This window comes from Scyliorhinus canicula, chromosome 13 (genome assembly GCF_902713615.1).
Source record: "Scyliorhinus canicula chromosome 13, sScyCan1.1, whole genome shotgun sequence".
Lineage (NCBI taxonomy): Eukaryota > Metazoa > Chordata > Chondrichthyes > Carcharhiniformes > Scyliorhinidae > Scyliorhinus > Scyliorhinus canicula.
The window spans coordinates 8,421,967-8,437,003 of record NC_052158.1 but is presented as its reverse complement, the minus strand read 5'-3'; the positions used below and the strand labels follow the sequence as shown (position 1 = coordinate 8,437,003).

Here is a 15,037-nt window from a genome sequence, read left to right as displayed (position 1 = left end):
CTCCAGTCTTTGGTGTAACTACTTCCCTGAAGCTCCTATCTATGACCCCCTCTGCCTCCCGAATGATCCGAAGATCATCCAGCTCAAGCTCCAGGTCCCTTCCATCCAATGTGGAGCGTGAGCCACGATCACAATTACTGAGTGCTCTGCCCCTTAACCCTAGCTAACAGCGCCTTCCCCACCACAAAAAAGTCAATCCTTGAAAACACCTTGTACACCAGGGAAGAAAATGAATACTCTCGATCCCTCGGGTGTAAAAATATTCATGGGTCAGCCCACCCCCTCAATCTCCCACCCCCTCAAGCCCGGCTAATACCCTTGCCCCCACGACAGGGTCAGTGAGCGCGGTTGGGACCTGTCCATCCTTCGCTCCGGCACTATGTTACAATCCCCCCCCCCCCCGGTTCAAAATCAACTCATGGGCATCCAAATCCGAGATTTCAGACAGTGTTTTCTTCACAAACCCCATATCATCCCAATTCGGGGCATATAGTCTTACAAAGCCACCAACATTCCCTCCAAAGCACTCGTTACAATCATGTACCTGCCCCCCAGATCCGCCACCATCTTTTCCTTCTGGAACCTCACCCGCTTGCCACCAAAATGCCATTCCGCGGGCCCCACTTTCAAACTCAAAATGAAACATTTGGCTCACTCAACCCGTCCTCAGCCTCATCTGGTCCTTCAGCCTCAGATGGATCTCCTGCAGCATAACCACATCGACTTTCAAACTCTTCATGTGCGGAAAACCTCTTACTCTCTTCACCGGTCCCCCTAACCCCCTCACATTCTATGTCACCATTCTGACCGGGGTCTCACACCGTTCCCCCCCCCCCCCTCACCCCTCCTGTCCGCCATCACCATCACCCCAGATTACCCCAGGCCCTACCCATCCGGCTGGACCCGCCCCATCCTTTTGTTACTGTCGCCCCTCCCCTCCTTCCCAGAAGTGGATTCCTTTCTTTTTAAAGTTACCAATCTCTGTGGGGATTGTAACACAGGACATTACACAGGACAATATTGACATGTAAATATATAATTTAAAACAATCTCCAGAAATCTACCAAATTAATTATTTCAATTTGGCACTTTTAAAGTAGAATCAGTAACTTGCTGAGTTCATTTCTTTTATATAATAGTTCTGGAGAAATTATATATTGTTTCAAAGTTTTATATTTGACAACATCAGCCAACTTAAATGTATTGTCTATCCTGTGGACTACTTGAATTGTTACTGTTCACTAGGTAAATTCCTTGTTCTTGGACCTGATGAACCTGTTGTAGCCATTGCAGGTGAAGATGTTCTATTGGAATGTCAGCTTGTACCAGATTTATCTGCCAGCAACATGGACGTACAGTGGCTTAAATTAGGTCTTGATTCACCAGTACATGAGTACAGAAATGGAGAAGATTACATTGTTGATCAACACAGAGATTACAGAGGAAGGACTGAACTGTTGAAACATGAACTGACCAAAGGAACCATTATTCTTCGGATAAAGAACACAACCATGTTTGACAGAGGGAAATACACATGTTTCGTTGATGACAGAACCAATTCTGGAGAAACTGCAGTCTCTCTGAAAGTTATAGGTTAGTAAATATCTGATTACATATCCATGATTTTGGAGATGTCCCATGTTTCTGTCTGTTTAAAGTCCTGTTTAAATTACAGATAGTTTAATAATTGGTTTCTTTAGCAGTTGGTGTATGTTCATAAAAAATAGGAACAGGACTAGACTGTATGACCCTTCAAGCCGACCCCACTATTCTGCCCCTCGACCCAAAATCATAGGGTTTTCCCAAGACCTGGAGAAAGGTTCACATTTTCCTGGATCTCACCTCAAAAGGTCACGAGTCTTTGGAACTCTTCCTGAAAAGACGGTGGAAGCAGAGTCTTTGAATAGTTTTCTGGCATGATGGATAAATTCTTGGTAAACAAGGGGTGAGAGGTTATTGGGGGCAGATTGGATGCAGATCTGTGGTTACTATCAGATCAGCCATTGTTAAACGGAAGAGCAGGCTGAGAGGGATGAATGACCTACTCTCCTTCTTGTTCGTATGTTCCTTTTTTTGCTCTGCTTCATTTCTTGAATAGTGGAGTGAATTTTCAATACACATTAATGTGTTGTAACTGCACTCCAAAGGGATGTGGGAAAAAGGGAATAACATTCTCAAGGTCATGACATTAATCTTGAAGTAAATAATTGATGGCATGATAGTAAATTTTATGAGACATACATTTGCAACAATTTTATGAGACATACATCTGGTTAAAGCAAAATAATCAAAAAGAAAGAAATTAAACAATATTCAAATTAAGGAGGCAATGTTTGTCATCTCTCAGTAATACCTTTAACAGAATACAATATCCCAACGCACTTCACAGTGTTATCAAATAAACTTTTATCAAATAAACTTTGACATTGCACCACTTGAGATTTTGAGACAGGTGCCCAAAAACGTGTGAAAGAGTTAGGTTCTAATGAGCATCTTGAAGGAGGAGTGCAAGGTCAAGGTGTCGAGAGCCGAGGAGCACAGGCAGCTGAAGGGATAGCAGCAACTGGTGGAGTCATTTTAAGTATGGAATGTTAAGAGGTAAGAATTGGAGGAATACAGTGATCTCGTAGGCCTGTAAAACTGGAATAGGTTACAGGGTTCATGAAGGGAGAGGCCATGGTGTGATTCCAAAACACGGATGCTTTTTTTATGTTGTGGTAATCCATGGGAGGCAGGAGTTCCGTCACCACACCAATATTTATTTACAATAACGATATTACAGGAGCAGCTACAAACAGTGCTGCTAGCAGTCCAGTCAACTTAAGACTGGCTCACAAAGCCTACACAGGTGATTATATGGGCCCCCTCAATGAGCTATCATTGAGGGAGCTCATACTCCAATTGGCCAACCAATAAAGCCAATTGGAGTTCATTACACCCCTCCCCCCCAAGGTCCGAGGAATTCCTGCCAGCTGGCATTCCTCTGAGCTTCTTCCTGCTCCTCATGTCTGGGTCTGTCACCTCTGTGTCGTCCGCCGGGTCGTTCTCCGAAGTGGGTGGGGTGTACCTTATAGGTGCCCGTCTTTTCCTTGACGACGTCCTTGGAAGTTGTTCTTCCTCCTCCTCGGGGAGAGGTGTTGCGGCGGCCTCGTCGAGTGTGTCCATCTCCGACTCTGATGACTGGATGACGGGGTCTGGAGAAATTGCTCGGGGCTGGGGTGTGGGTATCCTTTCAGTCTGGGCTATCCCACCTTGAGGCAGTCCTGCTTCGCCTGCCTCCAGGTGTGGTTCCGCTGCCCTTATTCGGTCTAGGTGTTTCTTCAGCACCTTACCTCCTATTGAAACCTCATAGGATATGGGCCCTGTTTGGGACTCTACCGTGCCTTTGACCCACGTTGGTCCATTCCCATAATTCTTGACCCAAACAGGTGCCCCCACCTGGAAATGTCTCTGCTGCCGACTATTATCATGCCCCCTGAGTTGGGCCTCCTGTTGTTTCTCCACTTTCCCCGTTAAATTTGGGAAAAGGAGACTCAGCCTCGTTCGCAGCCGCCTTCCCATTAAGAGTTCAGCTGGCGGTATGCCCTTTGTGGAATGCGGTGTGGTCCTCTAATCAAACAGCCAGCGGGAGAGCTTTGTGTCTATTGGCGCTGCCGGCTGCTTCTTGAGTCCCGCTTTAAGTGTCTGGACCGCTCTCTCTGCCAGGCCGTTGGTCGCTGGATGGTAAGGGGCCGTTTTGATGTGACGGACTCCGTTTTCCTTCAGGAATTTTCCAAATTCCCCACTTGTGAATGCCGTTCCGTTGTCCGACACCATTACCTCCGGAAGTCCATATGTTGCAAACGAGGCCCTGAGCTTTTCAATTGTCGATGCTGTGCTTGCCGTGTTTACCCGGTGGACGTCCAACCATTTGGAGTGGGCGTCCACTATCACAAAAACATTGAGCCCATGAAAGGGCCAGCGTGGTCAATATGCAGGTGGGTCCACGGTCTGCCTGGCCATTCCCACGGGTGCAATGGCGCCGCTGGTGGCACTCTTTGCCTCTGTTGGCACTCCTGGCACCGACGTACCAAGGCTGCTATGTCTGTGTCCAAACTTGGCCACCAAACGTAGCTTCGAGCTAGCATCTTCATTTTAGACACCCCTGGGTGTCCGTGATGTAACTCAGTTAAGATTGCCTGACGGCCCTGAGCTGGGACGATTACCCGAGCTCCCCATAATAGGATACCGTCTTCTACGGTTATTTGGTCCCTTCTGCTCCAGTATGGGTGCATCTGGGGCTCCACTGGTCCTTCCAGTTCCCCTGTTAGCAGTAAATGCTTCATCTTGGCTAAAACTGGGTCTTTTTGCGTCTACAACTGAATATGTTGTGCGCCTCCTGGTAGGGTGTCCAAAAAATTTAGAGTCATTACTGTCTCCTCTTATTTTGGTATTTGCAGCGGAGTGTCCGGGAGGGAAGTCTGCTCAAAGCATCTGCATGTGCTACTCGCGTTCCCGGTCTGTGCTCCAGAACGTATCTATATGCCGCCAGTAGCAATGCCCAGCGTTGGATTCTAGCTGATGCAATCGGGGGTATTGACTTGTCTTCTTTTAATAACCCTTATAACGGCTTATGGTCCGTCACTATGGTGAATTTCTGCCCGTACAGATACTGGTGAAATTTTTTTACTGCGAATATCACCGCCTGTCCTTCCTTCTCGATTTGGGCATACTTCCTCTCAGCCATCGCCAAGGTCCTCGAAGCATAGGCTATTGGCTATTCTTCCCATTCCTTCCTCTATGGGCTAAGACGGCTCCTACCCCGTAGGGGGATGCATCACAAGTGACCACCAACTCCTTCCTTGGGTCATAATGCTCTTGGACATTTTCGGATGACAGCTGTTCCTTAATGTCCCTAAATGCTCGGTTTTGGTGGGTGGACCATTTCCATTCTTGCCCCTTTTTTAGTAGCTGGTGGAGGGGTTCTAGGATGGATGCCCTATTTTCAATAAATTTTCCATAATAGGTTACCAACCCTGGAAATGATCGTAACTCCTGGACCGTGGTGGGAGCTGGGGCTTCTTTTATTGCCCTTACTCTGTCTTCTAATGGATGTAAGCCTGACTCGTCTACTTTATATCCCAGGTACGTCACTTATGGGGCCAGAAAAACACATTTTTCCCTTTTTAGCCGTACGCCTGCCTTTGCGAAACGCCTGAGCACTTCCTCCAGGTTCCTTAAGTGTTCCCTGTTTGTCCTACCCGTGATTAAGACATCGTCCAAATAAATCGCCACCTGCGGTAGTCCCTGCAGAATATTTTCCATTGTACGCTGGAATATAGCGCAGGCTGATGACACTCCAAAAGGTAGCCTAGTATAACAAAAAAGGCCCTTCAGGGTGTTGATCGTAGCGAACTTCTGGGGGCCCTTGTCCAGTTTTAACTGCAGGTAGGCGTGGCTCATGTCTTGTTTCGTGAACAAAAGCCCACCTGCCAATTTGGCATATAGGTCGTCTATTTTCGGGATTGGGTATTTGTCCAGCAGTGCGTATTTGTTTACTGTCTGTTTGAAATCGCCACAGAGACGTATCGAGCCGTCTGGCTTCAAAATTGGTACCACCGGCGCTGCCCATTCCGAGAATTGTACTGGTCTGATAATGCCGTCGCGCCGTAACCTTTCTATTTCGTCATCTACTTTCTTCCTTAATGCAAAAGGTACCGGCCTGGCCTTACAAAATTTCGGAAGGGCTCTGGGTCCACGTGCAAAGTTGCTTTGGCGCCTATGATTTCCCCCAAACCTTCCTGGAAGACCTCCGGGTATTTTTGGAGTACTCCACTCAACTGCCCGCTTCCACTCTGGAAAATTTTCATCCAATCTAATTTGAGGTCTTTCAGCCAGTTCCGTCCAATTAAGCTCGGTCCGGAGCCCTCTAATATCGTCAACGGTAATCTGAACAATTGTTTCTTATATTCCACAGGTACATGAGTCGTGCCTAGAACTTCCAGGGGTTCCCCCGTGTAGGTTTTAAGTTTCGTCGATGTTTTTGTTAGGGTTAGTGGCTGGAGTCCATCTTTGATTTTTCTAAATGCTGCCACTCCCATTACTGATACGGCCGCACCCGTGTCTATTTCCATTATTGTCGGCCGCCCGTTCACCCGTGGGGTAATCCTAATGGGTTCTGCTTTCTTCGTTGTAATATTATATAATTGTTCCCCTTCGGAGGAGGATGGGGCGTCTAGGTTGTGTACTTCCCTGTGTCCCCACCTGCTATTCCTCTTTTGCCACCTCCTTCTAGGGTTTCTGTCGTTGTTACCCTACTCTGTCTCTGACCGTTGCCAGAAACGGTCCTTCTCTGTTGGGGGAGCCTCAGCCGGTACTTCCCTAGTTAGTCCTGGCAGACTTGGGGGCAGTTCTGGGGTTTTCCTTTTTCCCTCTATTCCTCAGGTTTTTCCTGAGAGCGGTTATCTGGTAGCAGGGCCCGTTGTGGTAGTCCCTCTCACGGGTATCTACCTCCATTGGCGTGCCCTGTAGTTCCTGCGCCCCACTTGGTGCCTTTTCTAGGGACAGTGCGAGATGTAACGCCTGCCTGCAGTCGAGCTCCGTTTCCGCCAACAGGTGTTTTTGTATTGTGAGGCCGTTTATACCACACACTAACCGTCCCGAAGCATTTCATTTAGCGTCGGGCCAAACTCACATTTTTCCGCCAGCCTTCTCAGGTGGGTCAAGAAATTCGTGACTGACTCCCTGTCTTCCCGCTTCGTTGTGTAGAATCTGTACCTACACAAAATGAGGGGTGGTTTTGGGTCGTAGTGCTCTTTCACCAATTCCGTTACTTCTTGGAAAGTTTTTGTGTCCGGCGCATCGGGATAAGTCAGACTACGTATAATGGCGAAAGCGGAGGGTCCGCACGCCGACAGCAGGATAAGCTGTCTCCTTTCGTCCGTCAGTATATCATTGGCCCGGAAGTAGTAACACATACTGGGACCAGTCCTCAATAGCCGGGTCGAATGCCTCTAACCTCCCAAAAAACGGCATTTTTAAAATGGCAAGGCTTACCCTCCGAGTGCGGCAGCTGGTCTCTGCAAAATTCGTAGTTTACCTCGTCGCCACTGTAGTAATCCACGGGAGGCAGAAGTTCCGTCACCACAACAATATTTATTTACAATAACGATATTACAGGAGCAGCTACAAACAGTGCTGCTAGCAGTCCAGTCAACTTAAGACTGGCTCACAAAGCCTACACAGGTGATTATATGGGCCCCCTCAATGAGCTATCATTGAGGGAGCTCATACTCCAATTGGCCAACCAATAAAGCCAATTGGAGTTCATTACATTTGTCAACTTATTTTATGTTCTCAGTAGAGGCAAGTAACTATTCTTTGTTGAAGAGAAGAATTCTCAAATCCTGGTCATTTACTAAAAGGCTGATGTTAAAGGGAGAATTTTACTACACAAGAATCAAACAAGGCAAACACTAACAATTGATTTGACAACCACCTATACTCCAACACCCAGAATCAACAGTTCGCGTGAAAAATCTGCAAATTGGGGTTGGTTATAAACTATGTTACAGGTTAAATGGCAGATACAATTATGAAAGGTTTTATGAATTGGAGCAGCAGGTAACTTACCACACAGCTCATCAAACTCAGTCACAACATCCTTCAAAACTCTCTCTTTGAAGAATTTCAGCCGTTCCTCTTCCATGATGCAGGCTGATCCTCAGCAGGACACAAACAACCCTAGTTGCATGGGCATGATTTTTGCTAAAAATGACACATAGAACATAGAAAAATACAGCACAGAACAGGCCCTTCAGCCCACGATGTTGTGCCGAACTTTTGTCCTAGATTAAGAACAAATTGATCTTCACCCCATCATTCTACCGTAATCCATGTACCTATCCAATAGCCGCTTGAAGATCCCTAATGTTTCCGACCAACTACTTCCAGAGGCAGTGCATTCCAAGCCCCCACTACTCTCTGGGTAAAGAACCTACCTCTGACATCCCCCTATATCTTCCACCATTCACCTTAAATTTATGTCCCTTTGCAATGGTTTGTTGCACCCGGGGAAAAGTCTCTGACTGCCGACTCTATCTATTCCCCTGATCATCTTATAAACCTCTATCAAGTCGCCCCTCATCCTTCTCCGTTCTAATGAGAAAAGGCCTAGCACCCTCAACCTTTCCTCGTAAGACCGACTCTCCATTCCAGGCAACATCCTGGTAAATCTCCTTTGCACCTTTTCCAAAGCTTCCACATCCTTCCTAAAATGAGGCGACCAGAACTGCACACAATACTCCAAATGTGGCCTGACCATGGTTTTGTACAGCTGCATCATCACCTCACGACTCTTAAATTCAATCCCTCTGCTAATGAGCGCTAGGACACCATAGGCCTTCTTCACAGCTCTATCCACTTGAGTGGCAACTTTCAAAGATCTATGAACTTAGACCCCAAGATCTCTCTGCTCCTCCACATTGCCAAGAACCCTACCATTAACCCTGTATTCCGCATTCATTTTTGTCCTTCCAAAATGGACAACCTCACACTTTTCAGGGTTAAACTCCATCTGCCACATCTCAGCCCAGCTCTGCATCCAATCTATGTCACTTTGCAGCCGACAACAGCCCTCCTCACTATCCACAACTCCACCAATCTACGTATCGTCTGCAAATTTACTGACCCACCCTTCAACTCCCTCATCCAAGTCATTGATGAAAATCACAAACAGCAGAGGACCCAGAACTGATCCCTGCGGTACGTCGCTGGTAACTGGGCTCCAAGCTGAATATCTGCCATCCACCACCACTCTCTGACTTCTAACGGTTAGCCAGTTCGTTATCTAACTGGCCAAATTTCCCACTATCCCATGCCTCCTTATTTTCTGCATAAGCCTACTATGGGGAACCTTATCAAATGCACATGTCTTTAGAAACCCCTCAAAGCTGTCTCGATGGTACATAGCCACCAATGTTATCTTCAAATAACAGAAACAGCTTTGGTAATTTACTCTCAGATTCTGGATCTTGCCTCTGATTTCTTCAGCTTACCTGTACTGCACCACTGGACTCATCAACTGCTGCTATTGCTGAGCTCTGATGGCTCCGTGTCTCTTTCTATCGCTTCAACCAGTTTCAGTTCACAAACAAACTTTAATTTCCAATCTCCTTTTCAGTTTTCATTTCCTTAGAAACTGGGAGAATCAGCTTAATTTCTCACTTTCCTTTTTAGCTTTCTCTGTTCAGCTTCTGTTTTTAGTTTCCCCGTTCAATTAGGATCTGCCTCAAAAAATAAAGCTTTTAAAACACAGATTCCTCACAACTTTATCCTCTCAATTTCTTAGCTTCCGTTGTAACGTGTTAACCTTTCTCAGTATGGGCAGTGTGAAATCCCAATGAAGGTAATGACTGAGTGTAAAATCTACCAGTATTGGATTGCCAGTCAGTATTATGTTGCCATCCAGCTGTTTACCTTCCTGAACACAATGAGAGGGATTCTCTGACCTTGAGGCGAAGTGTTGACGCCATCGCATTTTATGATGGGGGTCAACAGGCTCCCAGGAGCAGTGATCCTGAGCCTTCCAGGCCAGCACAGCACTGGAGCGACCAACGTCACTCCAGCTGCTGATACCGGCGTCAAATGAGCGCCGCAGGTCTGCGCATGCACGCTGCGACTGGCACGAATGTGCGGTGTCATGATACGCAGACACACACACATAATGATGTACAAGCAGCTAATGGACACAGAGCACAGGACATGATCAATAACCAGGCAGGACACTCAGGGGTGGGATCTGATTGTAAAAGACGTGAGGCAATCACACTCCGCCTCTTTCCACTGATGAACATCTAGAGAGTCAGTCAAGGGTGTTGTTACAATCTCACACCTCCACCACGTGGCTAAGAGCTAGTCAGGTTCAGTCAGACAGAGTAACCACAGTTAAGTTAGCAGAGAGTCGAACTCACAGAGAACTGTGCTAACTGTGCTATTAGTTCAATAAACCTGATTGAACTAACTTCAAGGTCTGGAGTATCTTTCTGATCTAAGCTGCATCCAGTTGCAGCCTGTGTTAGACCAGTGTACCTAACACAACATGATACCAGGAGACTACTAATTTAAGGTGGTTTATCTTAATCCGTCCCGTGATGACCAGCAAATGTATCCCGGCACCATGAAGAAGATTCAGGCTCCTCACCAGCTCGGACATTCAAGCAAAAGTTTCTGCTGTACATCAAAGCTTCAGACCTCGTGGGTGCGTCTGATGCAAGAAAGATCACGCTTCTCCTCTCAACAGTGGGTGATCAAGCCATCAAACTCTTCAACTCGTTTAACTTCACCGAAGGCCAGGACAAGACAAAGTTTCCTGGACAAGTTCGATAGTCACTGTGAAGTGGACACCACTGAAATCTTGAAGCGCGACATATTTAAACAAAGAAACAACGTCTTCAAGGTAAAGATAAATCTTTCTATGCCTTCTTAACAAGCCTCCACCTGATAGCGCTGTCCTGCAACTTTGGTGATATTGCTGACTCCATGATCAGAGACCAAATCGTGTTTGGAGTTCACTCTGATCCTCTGAGAGAGCAGCTCTTAAATATCAAGCATATGACCCTGCCAGTCGCGATTGAAACATGTACAGTGCATGAGCACGCAATAAATCGATATTCCCAATACAAATCGGCTGAAAATGAGAAACTTACCTCTCACGAGGCAGTGAGTGTGCAGGACATCTCCCGGATGCAGCACATCAGCATTGAAGACAGCGGCCATCTCGCGTGGTTTTCCTGATGCCCCATACATGCGGGGATAATGAAGCGGCCGACAACCACACTCCGCAGGTGCAGTCGTCTGCCGACCGCACTGTGCATGAGCGACAACGTACACCGTGTCACAACGCCGACATGACATGCCCGAACTGTGGCAATGCCCGTTAAAGGGGCATTGCCCTGCAAGAGGCAGGTGATGTTGTTTCAGCTGCGAGCCTGAATACTAGGCAGCTTTGTGGCCATCTTAAAGGCCGTCTCCCGCCCAACCTCTGTTTTTCAGGCTGCTGGGAGGAGTTCAGGGGTGGGGGGTGAAGCCCAGGGGGTTCAGGCATTGGGTGGAGGTGTTGGGCCAAATTCAAGAACACTCCCCTGTTAACATTGAGCACCTACCCCATCACTACAGAATGTCCATCCCCGACAATGCTCCCTCCCCCCCCCCCCCCCCCACCACCAATAACCCCCCATCCCCTGCCCACACCATTGGACCTCACTTCCCCTTCCTGCTCTGAGATCCCCACATTTTCAATCCTGGTTTCTTGGACTTGGGCTCTGGAGACCACTTTATTCCCTACCCCATCCACTGCAACATCTCGAGTAAAATAGATAGGCTGGAAACTCTCTGAGACGGGTCTTACTCCTGAACAAGGAACTGATGTTTAGCCTGATTACAAATAACACTTGTTGGAGTGTTAATTGGCTGCTGCCAGGCAGTGTGGGTAGGATGTGTTGTCCACTGACTCTTTAGATGGTGGAGGGATCCCCTCCTATCCATAATATTCTGGCCCAGGTTATATAGAACATAGAACAGTACAGCACAGACACAGAATATAGACACATTCATGTGGCAAATTGGGCCTCCTCAGCTATCACGAAACTCTGCTTATCCTGAATTTGAAGGCAGTTCCACTGGGATTGGACTCATTGAGAGTTTGCTGCAGAAATATGTTTTGTCTCACAGATTAGCTCCCTTCCTCTGCTCCTGAAGGTATTCATCTCTGGCTGGGAATCCATGGGTATCAGGGTCCTCTGCTATCTCAAATAAATGAGTTAATTGTTCTTAAAAACTGTTTTCGTAGTTACATTAATTATTTACTGTTTTATGAGGACATAGTTCGACATTAAATTTAATTAATAATCTTTAAAGTTGTGTGATCAGGTTATGATTCAATGTCAATCAATAACATGAAATAAATATTTCTCATCGGCTGCAGAAAGTGTTCCTGATGATTGCTATTTCTGAATCTATTCACTAATTCCAGGTTTGGGATGTAAGCCCTGGATTCAGATGAAGGGATATCACCAGAATGGAATCCAGCTTGTGTGTAAATCCAGTGGATGGTTCCCTCAACCAGAGATGCAGTGGACCAGTGAGGACGGACAGGATTTAACACTGGCTGAAACAAGATATCAACGGGACTCGAGAGGTCTTATAAATGTCCAGAGTGACATTGTAATAACAAGACAATCAACAAATAGATTCAAGTGTCGAATACTGAGTGAACATTTGGACACAGCACAAGAAGTAACTATCAAGATATCAGGTTTGTAAATTACAATGTTTCATCAATAAAGTTAATACATTCTCCAAAACACCAGATCATGGTGGGGATTCACCGAGGTTGCCCACCAGCGGAGGAAATCCCGATGACCCGGTGAATTGGACGATGGGCCAAAAACTGTTTTCATATTGGTCGTGAAACCCATTGCGAGCGTCCCAGCCAACCCCGATGTGTCTTCCGACGGCCCTGATGAGGTTCCCACCCAGACCCGGTTCAGATCAGTTCTTTGATAATAAAGTAAGTGTTCCTATCTATAGCCCTAAACCCTTTAAACTGTCTCCCAGCATGGTCAAGTTCAAAGATCTGTGAGATGAAGGTAAAAGTATTACGCTTAATTTGGTGGAAACCTTTAGTTTTTTTTTATTGGCAATTTCATTGATTCAAGTTTATTTGTGTGGGCAGCACGGTGGCGCAGTGGGTTAGCCCTGTTGCCTCACGGCGCCGAGGTCCCAGGTTCGAATCCCGGCTCTGGGTCACTGTCTTGTGGAGTTTGCACATTCTCCCCGTGTTTGCGTGGGTTTCACCCCCACTACCCAAAGATGTGCAGGTTAGGTGGATTGGCTGCACTAAATTGCCCCTTAATTGGAAAAATGAATTGGGTATTCTAAATTTAAAAAAAAAGTTTGTTTGTGTGCCTGGAAGCCTAAAAGCTTTGAACTGCATTGTTTTTACGGGAGCTGATTTAACTCAGCTGGTGGCCAGCTGGTTTGTGATGCAGAATGAGTCCAACAACACGGGTTCAATCCCTGGGCCGGCTAAGGTTACCCATGAAGGCTCCGCCTTCTCAACCTTACCCCTTGCCTGAGGTGTTTTATCCTCAGGTTAGATCACCACCCCGTCAGTTCTCTCCCTTAAAGGGCAAAGCAGCCAATGGTCATCTGGGACTGTGGCGACTTTATTGTTTGTATTCAATTTCATGGATCATTGCCTTTTAAACGGTATTTGATTGACTGGTCAGGCAGTTTCAAAGGGAGGATTGAGGTTGTTTATTTATGTAGCTCTGCAGGGATCAATTAGAATTAGAATTAGAACAGTACAGCACAGAACAGGTCCTTCGGCCCTCGATGTTGTGCCGATCGATGATCACCCTACTCAAGCCCACGTATCCACCCTATACCAGTAAGTCAACAAGCCCCATTAACCTTATTTTTTAGGACACTAAGGGCAATTTAGCCTGGCCAATCCACCTAACCTGCACATCTTTGGACTGTGGGAGGAAACCGGAGCACCCGGAGGAAACCTACGCACACACGGGGAGGACGTGCAGACTCCGCACAGACAGTGACCCAGCCGGGAATCGAACCTGGGACCCTGGAGCTGTGAAGCATTTATGCTAACCACCATGCTACCGTGCTGCCCTATTTTACTTAGGGCAGAGGAGCAGGAATGTTTTCCTAACTACAATTTTTTTTTTAAAGAGGACGTCTCTTTGTTTTGCGCTGTTGACTTTTTGAGAGAGATGGCTGCCAAGGTGTGGAAAGTATTTAACACATTCAACAGAAGTGGGAGGTGGAATATTTGGATGAGCAGGTTTGGCTGATATGAGTTTTGTTTTGGTGGCATTCTGGCTGTGATTAGAAAGATAGCAATGGAACCTTGGGGGACAGGGGTGCTATCCAGCTGGACAACAGCGGACAGATGTTGGGGAGGATGGCATGGCACAAAGAAATGAGTAAATTGGTGAGAATTAATTTGTAGGGTTATGGGTGAAAAAACTAGGCTGTGGGACTAAATTGGACAGCTCTTTCAAAGAGCCAGTACAGACTGGATGGGTTGAATGATTTCCTTCTGTGCAGCAGACTTTACGGATGGGATTTTCTGCTCATCCAAGACTGAACATTCCTCCCTGAGGTCAACTGTCCTTTCAATGGTACATCAAATTGTTTGTCCCGCCCATGACGATCCCTGCGGTGAGCGGGACTGGAATGTTTACCCCTATGATTCCTGGCACAATTCCCATCATTCAAAACTTCTATTATTACCACCATTCCCAAAAAATCTATCCTTGCACGATTGTATCAGTGCAGCTGCACATGTATGGTAACTTAAAGCAGGCTTTGTCAAACTAGGGGACGCGACCTGCGGGTGGGTCACGGGCGGGTGTCGGGAGGGTCGCGGTGCTCCCGATCGCACAAATCTGCACGCAACAGCTGCAGCAGCCGGCTGTTAATAACTGCTGCAAGCGGCCTTCAAAAATGGCCACGCACATGTAAAATAAAACGCCGATGATCGGGCACGCATGTGCAGTGCAGCCGCTTCTTTTTTAAACGGTTGCAGCTTTTTGTTTTACAAGTTCGGGGGGGTTTTATTCATTTTATTCATTTATTTTATTCATTTAATTTTTATTTTTTTTAACAAATTCGGGGGGTTTTATTTAATAAAAGTTTGCAGGAAAAAATGCATAACTTTGGACAGATGGAGTCTCCATACTTACCAACACCGGAAGGCTTCACCTTCATCTAACACAGTGGTTCTCAACCGGGGTCCACATGGACCCTGGGGGTCCATGTAACATTACTGGGGGTCCACACAAAAAAAATACCGAATTGGGGGTCCACGGTGATATTTTAGTGGTCCATCGAGCAATTCTGCTTCAGAACAATTGTTATTACTGAGAATCAAGTAGAAGAAAAAAAAGTTTGTTTTCATGATGAATATTCACCTTTCTCTCTCTCTCTCTCTCTCTTTGACACAGGAATCACTAGAAACTGTGTATATTTGATATGA

At 46.5% G+C, this 15,037-nt stretch overlaps 1 protein-coding gene across 1 annotated transcript in view; it reads left to right on the top strand.

The window, feature by feature from the left end:
• The window catches only part of LOC119976631 (butyrophilin subfamily 3 member A2-like), a 103,329-nt gene that overhangs the window by 38,836 nt on the left and 49,456 nt on the right, over positions 1–15,037 (top strand). The window contains exons 4-5 of the mRNA XM_038817267.1: positions 1,246–1,593; positions 12,011–12,292. Coding sequence (XP_038673195.1) covers positions 1,246–1,593; positions 12,011–12,292 — 630 coding nt within the window. The remainder of the gene's footprint in view (positions 1–1,245; positions 1,594–12,010; positions 12,293–15,037) is intronic.